Raw genomic sequence first — 26,120 nt, forward strand, 5'->3', positions numbered from 1 at the left:
ACTTTGCTTCTTTTTATCACATTACTCCTTTATTATTATAATGAGCTCATTAACATTTTGAAAATCCACAATGAACTTTTGTCTGGGTTGTGAAATCTTCCCTGTGCATATGCACACATCAGAAGAATTTATTGCATTTTTCTGTTTCTAAGAGAAAGATTCTGTTTCCTTTGTCCTATCCTCATTGGACTCATGAATAAACAGAAGACTTGCAAGCAGCAGCACCAATAGGGAAGCAACTGGAGCAATGTCCAGGGCCCTTCCAGTGTCCAGACAAGCAGAATTCACAGCAAGGGTGAGGGGAGAGGCAAGGTCACAGCAGTCCATGACCAGGTTTGTCATAGGCAGGCAATCCAGTAGCAGACAGGGCACAGAACTGGTACATGACATGGTGCTAGCAGCTCTTCCAGCCCAGCACTTGGGCTTTTGAGTAGGAGCTGCTGGAACCACACTCCCACCTCAACTGACTCCCCAGAGGTCTCCTTGAGAAGAGGACCTTCATCTCAAGGAGACCTTTACTCCAGTTGTCTTCTCACCCCATTTCAGGCACTTCTCAGATGGGCCTTCAGGCTTTACCCATTCGGCCTCAATGTCAGAACCTGATTTCACCCAGGATGTGAACAGCTCCTCCTGAAGATCTTGGCAGCTCATCCCCAAGTGGAACCTTTTGAGGACTCCCTCAGCTTGTACATGACATCCCCACTTCCACGGCTGATAGAATTACAAATAGGCATGGCTCAGTAATAAACCCTGTCTAAAGAGTTTTATTGGGATCAGATTTTGTAGAATGTGTTTGTTTCTCACTTGTTGCACCACCCCCCCTTTCCTTCACATTCATACTGTGATAAAAATTTGCCATTGGAAAAGCAATCTGATTCTTTCCCCAGATTGGGCATCCATTTCCATTTGACCACGGCACTTCTGAACTTGACCAAGCCTTCTTCCTTTAAGAACATCCCAGTGTGAGCAACATATCCAAGGCTTTGAAAACACACCGCCTTGGTGAATCCCTTATCAAGGGATTCCTTTGAAGAATGGTTGTTTTCAACATAAAAACATTGTGATGCTATGTATCCTCAGAAACCCAAATATTGTCAGCATATGGGAGTCACACCACGATACAAACTAGCTCAATAGAGTGGAAAACAAAGTCATGATAGATGGCATTTCACTTGTCTACAACAATGAAGACCCAAAACAACCTGTTGATTATAACATCTCACATTACTTATTGGAAAGAAGTTTAAAAGTCAAAGTTGGTAGAACATTCAGACCTGGTAACAACAACTACTACTACTACTACTACTACTACTACTTATTTGGACCCCACCATCTGACTTTCTTTTAGACATATTGACAGTTGTTGAATCTCTTGATCTATTTTTTGTTCTGCTCATTTGGAAAACATAGAAAGAAACCAAAGATGGTGAATTAATGAGGAATTAACAAGTTTAAACTGCTTAATTGTTGCTTGCTTTACTGCATTTTTATTTTTATTTTATTTATTTACTTTGTTGATGGAGAATATTGAGGTAAATGTTTTAGAAATAAGAAGGAATATCATTGGCATGTCTCTTACTTCACTGACTTATGCATTTATGATGTTGATGCCATGGAGAAATGATGGATGGCTTTAATCTAGTTGAAGGAGAAAATGGACCAGAGTCTTGTTTTCTTATTATAGCCCACAGAATTTTTATTCAAAAGTTGCAGGGCTGGTGGATTTTTGCACATCAGCATTAAGTGCTAGGTATTTTTTCTTTTCCTTCTACTGCAGCTTAAAAAAAAGAAATTGTAATTTGTGCTTAAAGGTCACAAACAGATGAGTTGTTTTTAACTACTTGCGTTAATTGTTTTTGTATAATATAAGCATAGTGAAGTGAATCTAACTTTCTGTAATGCTTTCACACAAAATGTCAACTTCAAAATTAAATACTCTGGTGTTAATTACCATCACAGGAGTTACCATGTTGAATGAGAAAATTTCTTTGGATGTGTAAATAATAATAAAAGCAGTACAAAGTAATGGGGTGGGGGAAATAATATCATAGAAAGCAGGAAAGGAAGGATTAAGTGGGTCAAACATTGCAGAGATAAAATACTTGGAAAGTGTTGCCAGCATACTCAAGGGAAGTCGGGAGACAGGATATCAATAAACTAACTGTTATTTTGCAAATTAACACAACCAAGATTTACTCCTTCCAATTGCCTTTGCAGAAAGGTATATCTTCAGCTACCTCCCAAAAATGAGATCAGTGTTTATGCCAGGTACACCTATAGGGGTAGTTCATTCAGAGATAGACACTGTCACAAAGAGGTAGTAAGAGATCAATCTCTTAGACTCTAAGTCTGATGACAGTCTACCCCAAGTTGCACAGAAAGTTGAAGCTAAACGTTGGCACCACCACCATCAATTTAAAACTAGGCAACATCTATCACAGCATCTTAACAGTTGCTAAAACAGGCAGGGAAATCATTCAAGTGGTTGAGGGGGTGAGCTTGGGGAGCAGTGCTCTGGACACATTGACTTTCATGGTTTAATAATGCTGGTGGTAAGAAATCTAGATAATATAGTTCATATATGAGCAAGGACAAGAACTTACCATGTTTAGCTGCTTCATATATACAGTGGTACCTTGGGTTACATACGCTTCAGGTTACAGACTCCGCTAACCCAGAAATAGTACCTTGGGTTAGGAACTTTGCTTCAGGATGAGAACAGAAATCGTGCTCCAGCGGCGTGGCAGCAGCAGGAGGCCCCATTAGCTAAAGTGGTGCTTCAGGTTAAGAACGGACCTCCAGAATGAATTAAGTACTTAACCCGAGGTACCACTGTACCAGGTTCTTTTTTCTGTATGGAAAAAAACTTCCATATAGGAAATAATATGCAACTCAACGTGTGATGATTGCTTGCATGTGTGTTTGCTGCTGAGATTAGCCAGGGATTCCGAATGCATGTATGCAGAGGAAAGCAAGGCAATCCTAGGGTTTGTGCCTGAAAGCATTTATTTGGAAGTGTCAAATGTAAGAGGAGATAAACCAAGCTGAGAAAACATGATATGTATATGCTTCAAAGCTACCACTTAACGTCCCAGGCTCCAAAATGCTATGGCTATTGTCAGTAATCATCTCTTGACAGGTTTCAGTTGTTGATGACACAGGTTTCAGTTGTTGATGACACATAACGAACTATGTATAAATTGGTACTATGCAGATCCAATTTGCATAGTAGGCAAGTGAATAGAGGGGAAAATGAAATTGTCATGGTAATGTTATTTATTACTTCTAAATGACAAAATGTTGAGTTCTGAAGTTGTATATTTACCCATATCAGGGGTCACTATCCTTTTCTGGGCCAATGAGCACATTTGGAATTTTTGAGAAAGTGCCTTCCATGTTAGTCAGAAAGTGGTGGCTGTGGGGGTGTGACAAAACACAAAACTGCAGCTGTGGGGGCCTGGCATAACACAAATTGCATATCCCATGTAAAAGAGAAAGGGTGTGCCTCCTACCCTGAGTATAAATAAAAGCACCCACCTCTGTACTTGCTCACAGAGAAAAGCTCTGCACCACTCCTCTGTTCAGACATGAATAAAAGGGAATGTCCATTCCTATCCAGAGCAATGGTTCATGGTGGCAGTATTCGTTTTTAATGCCAGTCTTTAATTTATCTGAAAGGGTGTCATATTTGAAGGTGGCTTTTCTGCTGTTTAATGAGAACATGGTTGCAGGTTCCCCAAAAGAAAAGCATTTTACAATGGTAACATGTGAGTCTTTACTATTCTGTGCTGAAAAGCCTACTGTGTTAGAATGATACTGTTATTACACCTGCGTTTTCTTCTCATTGCTTATGATTGCCAGCAGTCTGAGTTAATATAAAAGTGTTCCTTTTCAAATAACCTGTGGTTTTTGAGGAACTTTTGGGAGTGCAGATGTGCATGGAGATGCATTCTCTGGTGGAGTTGCACCTTGAGCTTAAAACACGTTTACTACATGAAACTAAGGCCTGTTGATTTGAATACATCTGTGTTGATTTCAGTATAGCACTTACTTCTTCAGCACATATTGACTGATTGACTTAAATTCTTGGTGCTGATTGCCTAGTTCTAGTTATCGCATTTATTACTATGGAAATTTCAGCATATAACATTCAATGCCGTTTTACCTTTGGGCCAACGTTTGCTTTGCTCACCTCACTCTCCTCTTCAGGAAGTAGCTAGGGAAATTTTGCTTTTCATCAAATCATACGTTTAGAATAGACTTGCTACCTGCTGGAGGAATGAAGCCACCTATTATAATGATCTAGTGGTCTTTATTATTTTCTGACCCAACATTATTTCCCTCTCACACAGCCCACATTGTGGCGTCCCAAAATGTTAAGATATTTTCCCGCCTCTTGTGTGTTCATACTTGGCCTTTATGCCTGGCTGGTATTACTGGTGTAGACAAGACCTTTAACTGTCTTTCTGAATTAATCATTTTATTAGCTCTGAACTTTACCATTCTGCATATGCTCCTGAGAGTAGTCCCTACCAGGTGGCCCATGTAATTTCTATAAATATTAATATATTCCATATACCTTTGGAAACAGCCTCATCAAAATATATATATATATATATATATATATATATATATATATATATATATATATTACTCTAAAAGATACAGAAAAATTCTAGTAGTCTATAGCAACAAGAATATTCATGATGATTTGGTATCTTGGAGGCAAACTTATTTTATTGTGCACTGAGCTCTTATAGGCAACAGCCTACTTCATCAAACGTATGAAGTGGAAAATCGAGAAAGTGGTGTGTTTTTTTAATAGGATGAGATGGTAATCTGAACAAATCTGAACATTTAAATGTCAATTCTCATCTTACATTGTACAGAAAACCTTTTCACAGAATTAAAGTTAAATAAAGTGTGACAGTTGATCAAGATTAATCACTAGCTATAACCAGAAAACAGCTTTGTCTTCTAATACAATAAAATTTAACTCAGAGAGAAACACAGATGTTCCCCTTTTAAAACAAAGTGAAATGAAACATCAGATCATTTCATATATAGTTGAAAGTCTGAACCATGGCATACAGATAAGTGATTTGTATTTCATTTGAAGGTTGCAATGACCTTTTCAAGCTCCTAAAAGAAACTATTGTTTAGTTCTTTTGTATTTCTGCTAGTGTGCATCCTGTTGATCCTTCTTTCAGACTCCACAAAAGAGCTAGTAATGTAACAGGTTTAACAGGGTTGTATACAGCTTCAGACACAGGTTTGCCGTGGGAGTCCTAGTCTAGTGAAAAAGAGGGTGGGGAGAGTCTGGGCTGCACTTAAAGGACAGTAAACACAGTGCCTGGAAGCAACTCAAGTGAAACAGAGATTTCAGCTTTTATTTATTGGATATATAAGGCTACGGTACTCACTTTGAGGATTTTTCCTGTGTGTCTCATAATCTTGTGATACTTTAAGACCGTCTTCCAAAATGTGGTGCCACTAGATGTTGCTGAACATTAACTCTCATTAGTCCCAGCCAGTATGGCTAACGGACAGGGATGATGAGAGTTGTAGTTCAACACCTGAAGGGCACCATGTTGGAATATGTTTATTTGAAGCATAAACTCTCAAGCAGCTCAGATTTTCATTTGCTAATATTCTAGCTTTCCTTATTTCGGAGACAAGTAAATACTTACAAATATTGCGGAATTTGCCTATGGCCATGGGATAAGGCAAGGTCACACACAAGTACACACATAAGTATAAACTGATGTTTAATAATTTGCAATAATGGAAGGCAGACTTCCTTGGTGCCACTAAGTCCCAACATTTCCCCAGCAATATAGAAGCTGCTATACCGTCTGATCTAGGGATGGGGAACCTGAGTGTTATTCCCATCATCCCTGACCACTGGCCTTGCTTACTGGGACTGATGGGAGTTGGAGTCCTCCAGATGTAATTGGACTTTTGGTTCACCATCCGTGGTCTACTCCAAGGTCTTGGACAGAGGATTTCTCCTACCTGTTATCAACACTGCTTTCAACTAGAGGAGATCTTCTGCATGGTTTATTTGTTAGGTTGTTGTGTTTTGGTTTTTTGGTTTTGCATAGTGTGGTCCTATACCTTTTTGCTGCTCGTCCCTTTAGAGCTAGAGTTGCATATCTCAAACACAAATGAGTAAAGGAGGGTGAAGATTCAAACACACGGTGTTCCAAAGATGTATTCGGTTCATGTGGCCATATAATACAAAGGGATATCTTGTTATAAAGTTGACAATGAGCTGATGGGTTCCAACTGATATGTATTGTATACCTTTCCCCCCTCTTTTTCGTTGTAAGTCGCTTGGAGACCTTTGGGTGATGAGCGACTAATAAGTCTAATAAATGAAATGAAATGAAAAACTGAGCTCAACACAGTCAAAGAGCTACATGTTGATCTGTGCTATGAAGTGATTGAAAAGGCAAGTAGCTTAGATACATCAACTAGGGTTGAATTATTCATCATCCTCTGAATGTCAAATCAGGAATTAGGTGGGCTGCATTTACAGTAAACAAGCATCAACACCACAATGAAGTGCTGACCATGCACTTCTGTGAGTATGACCTAGCTTACATAGAGCTGTAGATCTTTAACACTATAGAGGAGTGATTTAGTCTAAATCATGACTGCAAGGATAATTGTGAGCCCAGGCATGGGACAGGCCAAAAAAAAAAAAAAAGACACAGGACATCAATATTGGGTTAAAATAGGCCACTCTTTTCCATTACAGATTGAACAAAGTAGGCTTGGGCAAAGGCGTTATGCAGAATCAACTAGTCCACCTGCTGGGTTGACCCTGGATTAAGGGTCACTCTGTGACATATATGAAATCAGGACAATCCTATCAGGATTGCCATTTGGTGGCTCATCAGCTCCTATGTAGACTTCCAGACAGAGATACCACCTCCTGGACCCCTTTAGTGGGGTACCCATTTGACTAAGGATCCAGCCCAGCGCCTTAACCACCAAGAAGTTGTTAACAATTGCTATGAGGCAGGCAAGAACCCCCCAGGCACCGCCTGAATTAATAAGAAATAAGCAGACCTGACTGAAGACCTGAGCAGCCAAACCACTACCACAATGTGTACACCCCTCACCATCAAATGCAAATAGCAGGTGGTTAATTCTTTGTTGTCAAAGCAAGAATTTCCAGTAGATCCTTTGGGACTCCAAATACACACGTGCACACATGTTATAGCATCTAGGCAGCTGTTCCCAGGTGGGTCCCCTTTGGTGCAGCTGCAGCAACATGTGAAGCTGCACCCCTTGATGCGCAACCAGAGACTTCTCTAGCCTCTGCTTCTGCCTCTGATTCTGGACTGCCCCCTGCTACAGACTTCCTTCTCACTAAATCCTGTTATCTCTTCAGCTTCTGACACCTCCTCCTCCCATCTGCTTCCTCTTCACCCTATGACCCCTCATCGTCATCCCACCACCAATCCTCTGGCTCTGAGCCTTCTTCCTTTGTGGGTTCTTCAGCTGGTGCCTCCCACCACCCGTCTGCATCCAGCCAGTCCATGACAAGTACACAGTACCATTCTCCATGACAATTATAATGTAAATGTAGGGCAGGAGGAATTCTATAGAAAGACTTGGTGACTGTATACTATAGAAACCTCCTTATAATGACAGAAATATATAAAAACCAATTCTAGAGAGAAACTATCAAGGAGATATGCAAACAAACTTAACAATGAAATATAAGCAGTATAGTGAATTCCAAAATTCACCTTTCATGGTGTAGTATGGAAAATTCAATGTAAATGACACAACTAAAATGGTTAGAAGTCCATAAATTTTAATATTGGTTCAGACACAGCATATGCATTGTACTCTAATGAACAATTCTTGCATGTGTAAGGCTAGCTAATAATACATTAAACCAAGCTTTTTCAATATATTTTCTTATATGATTTAAAAGGAAACCCAAAATTGTAGTTAGCATTTGCCCAAGGTCTTAAGAACTGGCATTCTGAGACACACAGCAAAATATTACCTTCATTTCTGTTTAAATTAAAACTATAAAACAAGTAACTGTGAACCTTTAAAATATTTTTCATAAAGAAATGATCTAAGAATTTTGCACATAGCAATCTGCACGGTGGAGCTGCTACAGGGAATGTTGCAGATTACTTTCAGATGCAGCCTTAATAATGATTTAAATAATTCACAGTGTCATGAAGAAGCTAAATGCTTTGTGATGAGAAAGAGTTTTATGGGTTTTATAAGACAGAATGTAATCATGTTGTATACACTTAAGTTCTCATATACAGAGTTGATAAAAGTTCTCTTTGTGTTTTGAATTTTGAGTTTCTTAGCATTCTCATATCCATGTGTTTGTACGTGTACACATCTTTGCTCTTCCAGAATAAATAATTCTCAAGAAAAGAACAATTTTACATCTCAGTTGCTCATCTCAAGGCCTTGTAAATCCCTTGAATAGATAAATTAATTAAGACCCTTTAATGAAAATAAACTTGTCATATTTCCATATGCATTAACATTAATCATCTAATCAAAAATGACTGGATAATATGTAACTTCTGTCCTTACAGATATCAGCAAAGGAGTGAACTCATAAATTACATTGGATACCATATTAGATGTTTACAAAACTTGGGTTTTGATATCTTCTTTAAATATAATTTTTGACTGCTCTACAGCTTTTAGAATTCCTCCTGCCCCTCCACTCACTGTTTCAGAATCCTAAGGCCTGAGAGCTCCAGCCATTAGCTAGGTATCACGAACTTTCTGACCACTAAGATGAAGGTATGATTTATAGAATGATGAGCACTTGTGCTCTGTGGAAACCTGATCAGCTTGACTGGAGAGGAAAACAGAATATTGAAGAGTGCCCCCCTTACACCTGTGTAGAATCAGAATATTGGAGGTCTTTATTCCCCTGATTCATTAGAATTAAGGTTGAGAACTCTGGGACTGACCCTTTTTGTGTTACGTTGATTTAAATGAGAGCTATTCCTCAAATGGAGGTTCTGTAATTTATCCCTAAATGAAGTAGAAGTGGAGAAAATTAATATGCATAAGTTGGATCTTCCAGTTAACAAATAGTATTGAGGGGGGAATGCTTGTAGACTTGTATAATGCAAAAGATTGTCTGTAATCAATGTTTTAAGAAAAGCGAAGAGGAAGTAAGGAAATATTCATCATTAGACCAATGAATGTTAAAATTCCTGGTAGTGAGTTTCCTAGTTTCTAGAACACTTCTTACAAACCTCAGCTGGCTCAAAGAGAGTTCTGTGTGGCAGAGTAACTGAGTGGCAACTGGGGATCCCTGTCATGTACCTTGCATTTCACTATTAACATATAAATAAAAGGTTTGTGAAAACAACTTATTGGAGACATTGCAATTGTCTGTTTAAGGATTCATTAACCTTTGTTTCACGTTGCATGTGGCTTCATAGATGGCAGGTGCAAGCTGAAGCTCCCAAAGGCTTGAATTTAAGGGAGTGTGGGTGGCTTTAGTGTTGTATGTAAAGATTCAGCTGTAATAGAGCAAGCTACAATATAAATTATGTCCTTGCCAAATTAAGGATACCCATGGGCATTCCGAAATAGGCATTTGCATATTGAAAAATGAAGGTGGTTGTTGTAATATTTTAAACAGACTTCGATTGCACTTTATTGAAACAGGCCAAATTTACATTCCATTCCTGAACATAGATACATTAATCCAGTGTCTGCTTGTAGAAGCAAGAGAGCAAAGAGAACTAAAACGTTTCCCCTCAGAAGTGGCCATGTTGCAGATGCTGAAATCCGGAAATGGCTGTAAGAGCCAAGAATCTTCTCCTTCCCCACCTATGAATTGGTTCTTTATCTCTTTATAGACTTATTGAGGAATCCCTTGAATAATAAAAGACCAATGCTTCAATTCATGTACATACTTTAGTCCCCATGTTCTACTGTTGCATGATCTAGGATTTAGCTGTGGTCTAAAGCACAGAGCCTGCCGGGACGCAGGTGGCGCTGTGGGTTAAAGCCTCAGCGCCTAGGGCTTGCCGATCGAAAGGTCGGCGGTTCGAATCCCTGCGGCGGGGTGCGCTCCCGCTGCTCGGTCCCAGCGCCTGCCAACCTAGCAGTTCGAAAGCACCTCCGGGTGCAAGTAGATAAATAGGGACCGCTTACCAGCGGGAAGGTAAACGGCGTTTCCGTGTGCGGCTCTGGCTCGCCAGAGCAGCGATGTCACGCTGGCCACGTGACCCGGAAGTGTCTCCGGACAGCGCTGGCCCCTGGCCTCTTGAGTGAGATGGGCGCACAACCCCAAAGTCTGTCAAGACTGGCCCGTATGGGCAGGGGTACCTTTACCTTTACCTTTAAAGCACAGAGCCTAGGGCTTGCCAGTCAGAAGGTCGGCGGTTTGAAGCCCCGCACCAGGGTGAGCTCCCATTGTTCGGTCCCAACTCCTGCCAACCTAGCAGTTCAAAAGCACGTCAAAGTGCAAGTAGATAAATAGATACTGCTCCGTCGGGAAGGTAAACGGCGTTTCCATGCGCTATTCTGGTTTGCCAGAAGCGGCTTAGTCATGCTGGACACATGACCCGGAAGCTGTACGCCGGCTCCCTCAGCCAATAAAGAGAGATGAGCACCGCAACCCCAGAGTCATCCGCGACTGGACCTAACAGTCAGGGATACCTTTACCTTTAAGCTTTGAATTGTATGTGTTTCATACTTTAGATATGACACTGGAAAAATGAGAGAATAAATATTGCATGATGAGAATCTGATGGTGAAAAAGGCTGTTTGCCATGATTTACTTTCTTGCATGCTTTCCTCCATGGAGTCATTCTAGACAAATTGAGGCAGAAAATCATTTTGGAAGGTGCGCAGTCCTAGGCATGTATACTCAGAAGCAAATCCTATTTGAGTTCTTTATCCCTAGAAAGTGTGTTAACAACTGCAGTTGAATGAATGCTAGCAAAAAAATGGCATAAACTGGAATTATTAATTTGGACAACATATGTTCTTTGTTTGGGAGCATATCACCTTTCTGCCCCATCCCAATCATCAACGGGTCAGCAATTCTTGAAACAGTGATAGTGGAAGAAGTCAATAAGAAACATAAAGGTTAGTAACAAACACACACACCCCGTCTTCATTATCATTTGGATTTCACAGTAGAGAAATCAGAGGATAGATAATACAAACAAGCCATTATAGTAGTCAAAATTATTTTATTTATGTGATTTGAATCCACTTTAATTTTCTTCATTCTCTTCATATGGGAATAGATAATGCCTTCTGTGGGCTTAAATTGTGGTTACAACCACATATGCCTGCAAGCTGCATGGCCAAAGTGGGAAGTCATTGGAAACTCTGTAGAGGCACATTTTAAGATGCCTATCTGAGATAGAATGCCTATTTTCCTGTAATTTTCCTGCACGGTGGAGATAGAAGTGCTACGTTAGGCTACATTTTGTGTCAGCTAAATTATTTTCAGCAAATCAGAGCCACTGAAAAGATCAGCTGTGCTACAAATGTTCCCACTTTTCAGTGAAATGAGTCATAAAAAGCCAAAGCACCTCACCTTTTCTTATAATCACACAGCTTGTAACAGTTGTTGTGGTTCGAGGACCCGACCACCGCGATGTGAAAAGAAGACACAGGGACACGTGATATAAGGTTAATGGGCTAGAAAAGGCCACAACTTTATTGATTACAGCAATGAAAAGGTATTGGCTTAGGCATTGGATCGCGAAACAAGTGGGTTTATTCACCAGGGGTTCATCACCTGTTGATGCTAATCCAACTATAGGCTCACCCCTGCTGTCACCGAGGGTCGTGCCATGGCCTCCCGCCAAGCAGGCTTCGGACGGAATACACGACCACCAGATTCCTTTAACGGAATACCCCTAAACATTGAAGGCATAGGTGATGGCCACACCTAGCACTTCGACACACCACAGCACATTATTCCAATGCCTAACCTACCCACCAATACCACAAAAGTTGTGACGATTGCTACGAGGTAGGCGAAAAAACCAAAAAGCCTAATGCCAAATGGAAAAACTCCTACCAGGCCCCCCGTGCAACCGGGGCGACCAACCTAAGGTCCATAGCAAGGCCAATGACCTAAGCCCTAACTCAATGGGAGTGGAGGGTGGGTGACTCGCACAGGACGACGAAGAGAAAAGAGGCCGGGGAGAGGCTGACGCTGCAGCATCAAGGCTGCTGGACACGCCCCCCCCCACGGCACCTGGTTGGACGGCCACCGGGGGGGCGTGAGCGCCAGCCAGGTGAGCTAGAGGCAGGGGGCTACGCCCCCTGCTAGGGGCGGTGTTCAGGCTCCCGCCCACAACCACTCCCCTCTCTTTCAGGGAGGAGAGTCTTTATCTGACAATTTATCTCACTTATTAATCTCCTTTATAATTTAAAAACTTCTCTCTCTCTCTCTCTCTCTCTCTCACACACACACACACACACACACACACACCCCACCCTAGATGTTCAGGGCAGTTTTTTTTTCATTTTTGTGGATATTAATTAGCAGATAATCGAGGCTTTTATATTTGAATGAAGGAAAGGATGCTATTCTTTGCTCCTTTTTCTGGATTGCCTCAATTTCTGAAACAGAAATATGGGTTGCAAACCTGCCTCTGTTAGAACAACTCCGATGTCTGCAGTTGGTGACTTCAGCAGTCCTGCACTTAGATTGCCTTCATTGCTTGTATTTCGGGTTATTATCTATAACTGTCAGGGTGCAGAGAAAAATTATTCTACCAGAGCAGGAAAGGGTTTTTGTCAGTAGGAGACTTCTGCTGTCATTTCATAAAAATGGGGGGGGGGGGCTTGTATATTGCCAACACATCCCAAAACCTTCCTTGATATCTGAGGGTCCTTAAATAGTGTGTGTGCATGATTTATAAACCAGCTTAAGCTGAAGGGAGGGACTGTGTCCTACAACATTTCCTTCAATAAACCTAATCAAAGTTGCTGCTGCGCACCATTGTGGGGCAGGGGCAGGTATAATACAGTGGTACCTCAGGTTACATACACTTCAGGTTACATACGCTTCAGGTTACAGACTCCGCTAACCCAGAAATAGTGCTTCAGGTTAAGAACTTTGCTTCAGGATGAGAACAGAAATTGGGCTCCGGCGGTGCGGCAGCAGCAGCAGGTTGCATTAGCTAAAGTGGTGCTTCAGGTTAAGAACAGTTTCAGGTTAAGTACAGACCTCCAGAACGAATTAAGTACTTAACCTGAGGTACCACTGTATTCAGGAATAAACTGAAGCAGGGAACTGAGGAAGTCTCTCTTGGACTGAGGGTTGAATATCCAGCAGCTGCCCTTGTTCCATTCCCGCCACATGCAACTCCCAGATCCCGCCATACTGCTGTTGCTAGATTGAACCCAAGCAATTTGCCTGTCTGTACCCCATTATGCATGTGTGTACGTAGTTTGTAACATAAACTCTTTAGACTTCATCTTAAAATGTATTTCCATTATCACGGTGACTCCTGTGCAAGAGAAAAGCCTGAAAATGTCTTCATAGCAATACTTGCTTGCAGTTTGTTCTTTTTTATTGCAGTACGGTGTGCTTTTCCCCCAATTACTGTACTCACAGAGGTGTTTGATTGCACTGACAAGGAAAAGCAGGATATGCATTTGTGCTTAGCAAGTAGACTGACAATGCTGACTGCTGTCAATAAGTTTTCAGGGGTATAAATGCCCCCCTTTTTTTTACAGACCCAAGTCATAGTGCTTAGCGTAGCAACAAATGTTGCTAGAACACCTTTGCAGAAAGCACATGGAGGGTGAGTAAATGGGCCTTGTGTGGGGCAGGTGGGGGCATCATGAAGCAGAGAGAATTTGAATTATGCCCTCACCTGCATGTGCTGAATAGGCTTTGAACAGACCATGTGTGTGCGCGCACATCCGCACTCATAAAAACTCTGCATATGGGGACCATGTAAAAAGGAGGGTCCCTAACTGCATTGACAAGACTACATCTGTAGGTTGGCTTTACACAGTATACTGAATATGCTTTTGGTTGGGTGTTACTTGGGACTTTTTGACCCATTTCTCTGCTGATTCTGCCATGTTCTGTCTCATTCATTTATTCTGTCTCCTGGTTTGTTCTTAAGTCGTGTCTTCAAGTTGCTATTTGATCCCAACTTGCCTTTGGGTCATGATTTCAGGCTTGCTCGTGTTTTCATTTGGTTTTGACTTGGTTGTTGATCCTGACCTCTGGTTCGTCAGCTGAGATATCTATCGAGCCCTGACACTCTTCAATTATGTCTGATCATAATCTTTAACTCCTATAGTATATTTACAACAGCCTTTCTCAGCCTTGGGTCCCTGGATGTTGTTGGACTAAAACTCCCATCATTCCTAGCCTGGATGGCCAGTAGTTGGGGGTGATGGGAATTGTAGTTCAGGGACATCTGGGGTGGGGACTGCCATTTGCTCATTCTGCAGAGTATGAGAGGGGCTCCTTCTGGGGTCTAGGACCAGCTGATGCCTTCCTCTTCCTGCTCTGCACATTCCATTTATATGTCAGGAAAATGAGTGAACATAATTACTGCCACATTGGTGCTGCCAAGTATGGAAAAAGGTCACACAGGAAGGTTTTATTGGTGACTGCTTCACAGTTAAGAAAATGTATTTTTGTTGCTGGTATACCGAAGCCTGAGGAGCAATTCACGTGACATTCTTAGTGGATATCCATTATATTAGTGGTATTCAATTTTACTCCTCAGTGTGTGAAATGGAAATCGTTTTATTAGTCACAGTTCACCACGGTACATTTTTTATGATAAATGGAGTGAAATAAAGATCTGTATCTATCTTACAGAACTCAAGTAAATACATATTAAAGCCATAACATGTATCAATTAAAACTGTAATGTGCAGCAGTATCATTTAGAAGCAATATGCAAGTTTTTGTTAGCTGATTTACTACCTCTAATGTTTTAAATATGTTAAATACATTAAAATACAATATTTTGCTTTTGTTAGCATTAAAATGCTGCCAAGTGCTCTGAATCTATTGAGTCAGTTGGGCTATAAATTCAAATCCACAGCTTGAATCCACAGGTGTATTGCACCAACAGAAAAGCATTTTTACTCGAGCAAAGCAGCCTCCCTGAATTCTTATTACGGTATTTCTTCCCCTCTCTGCAGCCACCAATGTCATTATAGAGGGTTCCTTAACTCTCACGAGTGGTAGCTGAGGAGCTAAGAAAGTCTCATTGTGTGAGCAGAATTCCATTCACTCTTCTCAGGATCCAAATCTGAATCTGAATTAAAAGCAGCATGATTAAAACCTAGTGTGGACTAATAATCCAGGTGCACTAAGAAAAATGAAAGCAAAAATGATTGCAATGGAACAATATTTTTCTTTGCAGCTTCCTAGACCACAAAGGGCAGTTTGCCTCACAATCAATGGAAGTGTTTTATTTTATTTTTTGCTTCAGTGGATAGTCAGATGGCCATGGCTGGAGAAACACTATTGCTTCATACAACTGATAAACCTTTGTTTATCTTTTTTTATTCATACCTTGCAGTTTTCCCCTGAAGTAATTTGTGGTCTCAGTGTGATATTTGTTACTTATGGGCTATATTAATTTAGTACCTTCCTATTAAAAACACCTTCTCATGCAGAAGGTCATTGACTTCTGAGACACGTTGCTGTGGCAACAAACCTCCTGGGCTATACAGTCTGCACTTTGTTCCTTATTGAATGCAGGTCAGTGGCAGCTTCCTAAGCTTATTTGGTCAATAGGAAACTTTACAAGACAGACATTTCAAAGACCCTGAGCCTAGATTGCAGTTTTTTGTGTGTGAATGGTCAACAGACTAGTTGCAATGAGTCCAAATCAAAGCCTATATTCTTACACTTGCTCTTTTCAATAAACAGTTTGTGCATGCACAGTCTCTTTCACACAGAGAGACATTCCCAAAGGGCACTCTAATTATATTTCCTAGAGTCTCAGAAACAGCAGCGAGAACAAGATTAGAGAGTGTATGAAGTGAATCAGTTCTTCAGTAAGTGATCAAATGATGCAAAAAAACAGGTGGTATATGCAACTACCACAAGTTCCGCCTTGTAGCTGTAGCATTTGGAAGCAGCCCATTCTGTTTTGAATCTGCTCTTTGACATTCTCATTCAATTTTTATTTGTGTCTGAATCTGCTTTTTTAAATCCAACACACTCTTTCACCCCATTGACTAGAATAAGGGATCTGAAAAGAGTTGTATTTTCCCCTCTTGTCACATAAGTGGATGAAATTTGCAGGCAAAGAATCCTGAGTGCATTCAGGTAGCAGAATTTCAGGATGGATCATTCGTGGAAGATTTAAAATGTTGGTTTTTTTTGGTAAGTTTCTAATTTCTTGGCAGAGTGGATTGCGTATCACAGACATGACCAACCCTTATGAATGGAAGAAGTTTTCCAAATAGCAGAAAAATGGGCAGAGCAGTTCTCCGTCAAAGAGAAAGTTTAGTATTTTGGAGTAGAAAAATAGAAATTGTTGTTGTTTGTGGGGGGTGAAAATCAGTGTGAGAATTAGGCATGTATGCCTAGGGGCTATTGTACTAGGTAATTTTATCTTAGTTTTTAAAAAAACCAGAAAAGTCAGATTTTTTTCTTTTCCCCTTCCCTTCTTCATGCAGAAGAAAAGAGAGAATATGTTTTTCAATTGTTTGTCAGGAAAACAAGTGGACCACCCCAGTAGTTTAAATCCACTTCTTGCACCCTGCTTTCACAGCAGTGTCGCTGTGATTGGAGCTATTTTGAAAAAAATAATTCCCTAAGATAAAGAGGTAAACCTGCCTGTCAAAATTAAAGTTCTCCACCTCCTCTTCTGTCAAGCTCTGGGAATTCATGAGTCAGCCTATGTTTTTTTACCTCAGAAAAGAAAAAGTGTCAGGAGGAGGGATGGGAAGATCATGCATTTAACTTCTGGAAAAATGAGGCCACAGAGCAACCCAGTAGCAATGGGGGGGGGGTCCCTGGTTACCTCAAGATGCCTTGCTAATGGCCTCATCTGACTGATGAACATGAGATCATGACCTAAACCTTGTTATTTGGAGTACATACAGAGCTGGTGCACATACCTGGTACCTGGGTTCTGGGAGCTTTTCAAATACTGCAGAACTTGGTATTCCCATTTACATGATAAGTTCAATATTAGTTTGGCTGTACAGAAAATCTATTAACTAATTGAACTGTCTGGCATCTACATGGATTCTACACCAGTGATAAGATTCATCTTCAAATTATACAGCTCATTTGCAAGTAAAGATGTCTACAAAATGTGAGCTGCTAGAATTTTAACTGTTTAACACAGTAGAGCAGGAAGCAGTCTTAGCTCTTAAAGAACACATCATTTGGAAAATCTGCAAATGGTAGGTAACAAGTGAGAACTCACAATAAAATGTTGCCGCATATTAACAACCCCTGACAGGATGGCTTCTGTTCAATACATAAAGGTAAAGGTAAAGGTACCCCTGCCCGTAGGGGCCAGTCTTGACAGACTCTGGGGTTGTGCGCCCATCTCACTTAAGAGGCCAGGGGCCAGCGCTGTCCGGAGACACTTCCGGGTCACGTGGCCAGCGTGACATCGCTGCTCTGGCCAGAGCCAGAGCCAGAGCCAGAGCCGCACACGGAAACGCCGTTTACCTTCCCGCTGGTAAGCGGTCCCTATTTATCTACTTGCACCCGGAGGTGCTTTCGAACTGCTAGGTTGGCAGGCGCTGGGACTGAGCAGCGGGAGCGCACCCCGCCGCAGGGATTCGAACCGCCGACCTTTCGATCGGCAAGTCCTAGGTGCTGAGGCTTTAACCCACAGCGCCACCTGCGTCCCTGTTCAATACATAAGCCAGCCTAAAACAAGAGCCTTGTTGTGCTGTGCTGTTCAGGGTTCAGAAAATGGGGGAGGGAGGTTCAGGAATTGGGACAGGTAAAATAAATACATCCTTTTACTTTCCCATCCACCTGAATTTCCACCAGCTTCGGCTAGTGGCCCAACTGTACCCCTGTCTGGACAGGGAGAGCCTAACTTCTGTTGTCTATACTGTGCTAACCTCTACATTAAACTACGGCAATGCATTATACATGGGGTCTCCTCTGAAGACGGTTTGGAAAATTCAGCTGGTACAGAATTTGGCAACCAAGGTTGCTCACCAGGACAAAAAAGTTTGACCATATTATACTGATCCTGCTCTGGATGCACTGACTGATAATAAGTTTCCATTTCCAATTCAAAGTGCTGGCTTTGACATCATCGTCCAATGACTCTAGAACAGGGTAGACTGCTAATATCATTCCATCTGCTTAATTTAGAATCGATGGGATAGTCTCATTGCTAATCTCAGCTGGCAATGCCCTATTTTTGTTACACTTGCAAATAAAAAATTGAAAAAAGAAAGAAAAATGGCCCTTGGGGCTAAATTTCATCCTAGGTATCTCAGAATGATTCCCAGTAATAGGAAGGCTCTCTTGGGCATTAAATGCGTGACTTGGGCTATAACCAGCCATTTCCTCTTTTCCTTCTCAGTGTCTTCATACATATTCCCCCGAGACACCGTCATGTCAGAGCTGCTTTTCTGCAGCTTGATCCCATGTTGCTGCTGTGCGCTGCATATGAATGAGGAAAACACACGGGTCTTTCCCAACTGAAGTCTACAGTTATAAGTGTGTCAGATGTAGACAATGCCTTTTAAAAAAAGCAGTTTTGGCCCTCGTAATACATTTTATGGCATTTCAGCTGAAGGTCTAATTGGTTTAAGTTCCTATCTTATGGGGCATTTTGCCTTCCAAAGTGATAGGTGATCATTCACCAAAGTTTGGTATTGAAGGGAATTATTTATTTGTTCTGAAATATGGCATCTCACGCATGTTTCGTTTTAATATGCATTTAAGAATGTTTTTGGAATAAGCTCAGCCTTTGAAATATGGCTTTGAAATAATTCAAGGGGAATAGAGACTCTTCCCACTTCATCCCATTTTGAAAGACGATCGCAGCCAGGTGTCAGATTCCAGGTGTCTCTTGTGAAGACAACCTATCACAGGGAACAGGGGAGTTCTTGGACCAGCGAGCTTTACTCATATTGAAGCTTTTACAACTACCAGCTGTTTTCTGTCCCAATGTTGGGTTTTATTTTCTTTATGCATTGGTTTTAGGTCTTTTTACATTTTCCTAAAAGCACTACCAAAACCTCCAGACAAGTCCTATTAACCCTTCTCTGCAGAGTCTCTCACAGAGACTGCACTTCCTCTCTATCCCCCAACCCTAAAATTATAATGAGACCAAACCAATTTATAATGAGACTGCAGCTGCAACAAAACATGTCTGTCCCATATCAGTCTCTACAGCCACAGCAGGCACTATAACTCTCCAACGTTTTGACTTCGCCCCTGAACACACACTCTTTCATTGTCTCCCAGGACAGAAGAATGCCAACCAACAGATAAAAGAAAATCAGTATGTGTACATCAAATATTTTTGAAGACGGGAAAGAGGTGATACACTATAGTTGGCTAAGATATAGCTGTTAATATAGTTTTCCTGTAGTTTGTTCCCGTCATTTTCCTTCTTCCCCCAGTTTTGTTTGGGACTTGGTTATGGTGCACAGGCTAAATTATTATTGGCTGAAGTCTGTCAAGTCCTAAGTTCCAGATCTACAGCAGGCTCAAGTCTTTGAGACCAGCTGCACTGTGCACTGAACTCACTGTGTGGTCAGGACCAATTTTGAACTAAAGAAACTGACCCTGGGAAAACAGAGTACAGCATTCTCAGGTTACTGTTCTTCATTTTACAGCACTGCTTAAATACAGGCTTGTCTTAGATAAAAGCAATAGATTTCCCCTATAAGAATTTGGGGTATTAAAAAGGATATGCTTAATCCTGCACTTAAGTATTCGGTTTGATTTTTAGTGATACATTTTTAACAGGCCAACCAGCACTTTCTACTGAGTTCTTGAAAGCAGACTATGCATTGCTCTGTTTGCTCATAACCTTATTAAATTTAGACTGCTGGCTCGATGCAGTTCCGAAGCGAAATTCTGTAGAAGATAATAAAAGCAGCTGCTATGTTTAAAATTAACAATGAGTGGTTATTAAAATAGCCAAACAGATATAACATTCGGGAGCTAAATTTACATTCATGGAGTTACATTTCACAAGCTCAGAGTATCATTTGTGAGACTACTGAACTGTACAGTGTTGCTCCATAACTTTGGTGCATTGGCATAAATAAATTGCATATGTGCCTGGAATAAGAAAAGAGGTATAGAAACCTTTTTTAATTTTTGCTGCCAAATGTCCAGCTGCTGAGTACATAAGCTGAATTGTAAAACCTTTTCTATAGTCACAGATTCTGTTAGCTTTACTGCTAAACTCTTTGGGTGAATCCTAGGGAGTAGCAGGATTATGGCATTGTCTGACTGGAGGAACCACTTTGGACTTCTGAATCCAAGACAAATTCCTGCAAAGAGCTGAAAACACATGGATCATTACATCTGGACTTTAACGCACATCAAGGGACTGTAAGCTAAAATACACCCTGAGAAACTTAGCTTTAACAGGATTCTTGAAACGGGTCACTTTTTAGCTGTGATGGCACTTCTTTGTGGTTTAAGCCAAGATTTCCAAATGGAGCTGAGTAAGTCATTAACAGTTCATGCTATAATAACCATAAGCAAAATATAATGACGATGATACCATTTACTAGAATGTTCACAATTGTATTTTCCAGATGGTAAGCACTCCTGTGTTTTCATGTGGTAGATGAAAAGTGGCATTTGCCAAAATAAAGTTACCACTTTTGGAGCTTTAAAAAAAAAAAACTGGAGAAAAAGTTAAGAAAATTTAGGGAAACTTTTCTGACATACACACATTGCTGCACATTACCCCATTCTCCAAGTGTTATGAGATTCAATGGGTTACCTAGAGTTTGGTTTCCTTTGGAATGAGAGACAGTGGTGTCTTTGTGATATATGGTTTAAAAAGGTAAAGGGACCCCTGACCATTAGGTCCAGTCGTGACCAACTCTGGGGTTGCGGCGCTCATCTCACTTTGCTGGCCAAGGGAGCCGGCATACAGCTTCCAGGTCATGTGGCCCGCATGACTAAGCCATTTCTGGCGAACCAGAGCAGCGCACGGAAACGCCATTTACCTTCCCGCCAGAGCGGTACCTATTTATCTACTTGCACTTTGATGTGCTTTCAAACTGCTAGGTTGGCAGGAGCAGGGACTGAGCAATGGGAGCTCACCCTGTCATGGGGATTCGAACCACCAACCTTCTGATCGGCAAGCCCTAGGCTCTGTGGTTTAACCCACAGTGCCACCCGCGTCCCTTTTGATATATGGTTTATTTATACATATATACAATCTGAGGCTATGATGGAGGGACTCCAACACTCCAAGAGGTTCTTGCTTATCCCACAGCTTAGAAGACAATGACCTCACCAGGAAGCTAGCCTGGATATTCCAGGAAATGAATCCTTGCTGGATGTAGGAATTAAAGGGGGCTCAGGCATACAGCCTAACCCCCACCAAACTCATAGCAATACAATAACGTATGTAGAAAATTAAACTGCATTTTACAGTACTAGAAGAGTAGTACTGTAATGCTAGAAGAGTAGCAAAGTTAGTTCTATCAGCAAAAATATAGAATAGTATGTGTCGTTAAGCTTTCAGTACCCAGGATCAAAATATACTTGCTAAATGAGTTCTGCACACTCAAGGAGACTTTAGACCACAGAATAAACTGCTTTTGAACTAGATAGCGTAAGTTTGGATTATAGCAAGATTCAAGAAAAAATGTCAACAATAAATCAATCCCAGGAAATACCCAAGTCCTTGGGTGTATATAAAGTAGCTCTTTGAAGCCTGGCAATTGGCTCAAGTCTAATTCATCACATGTTGGTACATTTTGGTTCTTCCAAATAAAAGTAGATTCTGTGCTTAATTTTAATGGGAAATTGTCTGTATTTGTTTTATAAGTTACCTTCTCTCGTGCTTGTTATTTTTTCTTTCTTCTAATTTGTGGAGGGCTGAAACTTGCCACTGTTCGTATCCAGCCTTGTAGCTGTGCTTTTCCAGTCCTTTTCCTTTGTCCTTTTTCACCTGATACTGTTACAGAGAAGCAGCAGCAGTATGTCTTCCAACATGGTTCTGGAAGCGACAAACTCTTTTCATACATGGCTGCAACATAAATGCTTCCCCCACCCTGCCAAACTTTCAAAGTAGTACACTGTTCAATCACCTCCTAGTGGTTTGACTTCTCCTGAGGAAGATCCATCTTCTACCTTTTATATTCTACTCACTTCCAATATGGTTCATTAGTGAAGGGCTTGTTTTATTGCTTTGCATACCAGGTTCTGGCAATTTAATCACATTTGAAATGGTATCCAGTTTTGGATTAATTAGGTGCTTAAAAATAAAGCTATTTTTGCTCCTTCATTTACTGAAGAAAAAACGACGACACACATCTCATTTACATTGCATTCTGCATCATTGTTGCTGTTCTCTGTCTGTAAAGGAAACAGGCCTTGCTTGATCCTTGTAGTCTGTTCATTCAATTTTTAATTAACTTTTTATTTCCAGGTCTCAGTGGATTTCTGTTACAGTTAAGGAAACAATAAGCATTATCGCTGGGAGCTAATTGAACACCTAGAAGATTTGCTCTCAGTAATGAAATACTGTGTGGCAGCAGTGGCTACTTCGGCAAAGTATCAGGGCTTAGCTGTAGGCACCTGTTGGGGTGAAGCCTAGCACCATTATAGAGTACACCAGGGGTCAGATTGGTATGTGTGTGAGGTATGTTTGTGTCTCGTGGTAGAACACCAGAGCCTGGAACACTGTTGTTGCCCGGGTGAACTTCTGGCATAAATAGAAAGGTTGTCTTCATGCTTTGTTGTTGTTGTTGTTGTTGTTTAGTTGTTTAGTCATGTCCGACTCTTCGTGACCCCATGGACCAGAGCACGCCAGGCACTCCTGTCTTCCACTGCCTCCCGCAGTTTGGTCAAACTCATGCTGGTAGCTTCTAGAACACTGTCCAACCATCTCGTCCTCTGTTGTCCCCTTCTCCTTGTGCCCTCTATCTTTCCCAACATCAGGGTCTTTTCCAGGGAGTCTTCTTTTCTCATAAGGTGGCCAAAGTATTGGAGTCTCAACTTCAGGATCTGTCCTTCCAGTGAGCACTCAGGGCTGATTTCCTTCAGAATGGATAGGTTTGATCTTCTTGCAGTCCATGGGACTCTCAAGAGTCTCCTCCAGCACCATAATTCAAAAGCATCAATTCTTTGGCGATCAGCCTTCTTTATGGTCCAGCTCTCACTTCCATACATCACTACTGGGGAAACCAGTAGTGTCCAGCCTGGGTGGATGAGAATGGTCTAGAACCTGCAAACACTTTACAGCCCCTGCAGAAGCTCCAAACTGCATTCCTTCACAAAGAGCATTCATGCAGCAGAGCGAATGCTTCACCTGCCCGCCTAATTCCTGACACAAGAACATTTTAAAATCTTTTTTCACATTTGGCACGCTTGCCTATTACTTATAGATTTCTTCGCAGCAGGTATTTTACAAAATAATGATTACCAGAATTAAATACCTTGTCACATTCTGACATACTGAATGTGGAAAATCAAATGCATATATACATTTTCAGCTTCCAATTCTGTCAGCTGAAGCTTCTGGCCATTGCTCTGGTGGAATACCAAGCAAGAAATCCATGTGTATAGTTCTTGGTTTCAACTGTGTTTCTTGATGTATTAATTTTCCGACTCTTTAAGTAAAAAAAAAAAAGTGTGCCCCTATACTCCCTTAATGTCTAGTACTGCTATTACAAATATAGATAGACCCTCAAAATACGTCTCATTTTAGAACTTTGCTTCAGCTCCAAATCTTGATATCAGGCCCTGATTCAGCAAACCCATTCTGCTAGTGCAGGGATGTCCAACCAGTCAATCGCGATCTACCGGTCGATCACAGGGGCATTCCTGGTTGATCCCGATCACATGGGTCAACAACTTTGGTGAAGGCTCCCCCCAAAAAGCTCAACAACTTGGTCAATCCAGTGGGTAGATCACTGCCAGTGTTTCTATAGTGGGAGTAGATCGCATTCTCTTGGGAGTAGGACATCCCTGTGCTAGTAGAATTCCCACAGAGGACTCCCACAAAGGCACCAAGTTTGCTCCAGGTACTCCCGTCCCGTGCATGACCCATGTCTTCTTCAAATACTCCCTGGAGAACCCCCATAACTGGGAAGAGGGAAGAGGGTTGTTCTGTTAGGCAAGCAAAAAATGCTTACCCTGGTGGAATTATTGTCTTAGCACTACACTGAATCCCACAGAGTTGTCAGCTATGGCCCTATAAAATTTGTATTTATCACTCTGCGATAAAATCATCTAGGGAACATTGGAGCTTTCCTCAACAAATAAAAGGTAAATATTGATAGAATGTGAAATCACCTTAGCTTGGTAGGTGTAAAATTATTATTTTAATAGACTTGCCATTTTTATTGGATGATTTGCTGAAGTGAGCTTCATTCAGCAGCAGCAGTTGTTCGTGCTACATTTCTGCAGTTAGTCGGTGCTAAAGGAAAAAACAAATAAATAAATAAAGGTTATTTGAACTACAGTGGTACCTCAGGTTAAGAACTTAATTTGTTCTGGAGGTCTGTTCTTAACCTGAAACTGTTCTTAACCTGAGGTACCACTTTAGCTAATGGGGCCTCCCACTGCCGCCTCACCGCCATTGTGTGATTTCTGTTCTCATCCTGAAGTAAAGTTCTTAACATGAAGTACTATTTCTGGATTAGCAGAGTCTGTAACCTGAAGCGTCTGTAACCTGAAGCGTCTTTAACCCGAGGTACCACTGTATATGACAAATTTGAAATTGTATTTCTTAAGGAATTCCTGTACCACAGCGCAACATCAGCTTTCAGAGTGGTTTGCAAATAAAATTATTTTAAAAGTATCGGTATAAGAATACAAATCAAAACATCAAGAACAGCAGGCAGTATAAATCACATCTAAATCACATCTAAAACCTTCAAAGAGCTTTTTTTAAAACTTGGAGTTTAAAAAAGAGGTCTTTATCTGACACTAAAAAAAGTTAGCAGCAGAGATGCCAGGTGAGGCTTAACTGCAGAGATAGGGCATTGCAACAAATGTCCGTTCCCTGACTCCCCTCCCTCAACCTCACCTCAGCAGCAGCGTTTGAAAGACTGGCAACAGTAGATGGGATGAGATCCAATGGAGGCTTAGCATGAGCAGATGGTGTAAGCAGATGGCATTTCCATTCAGGCAATGGAATGTCTGGTTTCAACCCCACCTGCAGCCCACTGTGCCACATTAAGCTCCTTCCTGACGGTTCCCTTACCTCCAGGAGGGACATTTTGAGAGCTTAATAGACCTCAGTGGGATGGAGGAGACAGGAATGTTGTGTTCTGTGAATGGGATAATGCTCAGCGTTTTTCCGGCTCCTAGCTATTGTGTCACCGATCAATTTAGACTTTTCTTTTTCTAGCCTTTTGTGATGAAATAATGATAAAGTGTCACAAAATCTAAATCTTAAAAAAGTATACAGTGGTACCTTGGTTCTCAAACTTAATTCGTTCCAGAAGTCCGTTCCAAAACCAAAGCCTTCCAAAACCAAGGCGTGCTTTTCCTATAGAAAGTAATGCAAAACGAATTAATCCGTTCCAGACTTTTAAAAACAACCCCTAATAAAACAGCAATTTAACATGAATTTTACTATCTAACAAGACCATTGATCCATAAAATGAAAGCAATAATCAGTGATGATAAAAATTAATATATATATATATATATATATATTTTTCTTACCTGTACTGATGATAGTCATTGTTTGGATGGGGGGCTTTTATCCATTTACGCAGTCACACAATCAGTCAGTCAGTAGCTGAACTGAGTTCCACACAGTCACAAAAACAAATTCACCGAAAAAGCCTCTAAAACAAAAACGCAAAATAAATAGCAAAAACAAAAGACCAAACGTAATCCGTTCCAGAAGTCCGTTTGACTTCTGAAATGTTTGAAAACCAAAGCACAGCTTCTGATTGGTGCAGGCACCCCGCAAACAATAGCCGACAATCGC

The 26,120-nt window shown here is 41.1% G+C and overlaps 1 protein-coding gene across 20 annotated transcripts in view; it reads left to right on the top strand.

The window, feature by feature from the left end:
* GRIP1 (glutamate receptor interacting protein 1) overlaps positions 1 to 26,120 on the top strand; it is a 356,892-nt gene that overhangs the window by 222,320 nt on the left and 108,452 nt on the right. The window contains exon 1 of one of the 20 annotated variants that reach the window (XM_079994089.1): positions 20,631 to 20,655. The exons of the other annotated variants lie outside the window; for them this stretch is intronic. Within the exon in view, the coding sequence (XP_079850215.1) occupies positions 20,646 to 20,655 (10 nt within the window). The 5' untranslated portion in view covers positions 20,631 to 20,645. Of the gene's footprint in view, positions 1 to 20,630; positions 20,656 to 26,120 lie in introns of those variants that run through there. 20 annotated transcript variants of the gene reach the window in all.

This window comes from Podarcis cretensis, assembly GCF_951804945.1.
Source record: "Podarcis cretensis genome assembly, chromosome: 10".
Classification (NCBI taxonomy): Eukaryota; Metazoa; Chordata; class Lepidosauria; order Squamata; family Lacertidae; genus Podarcis; species Podarcis cretensis.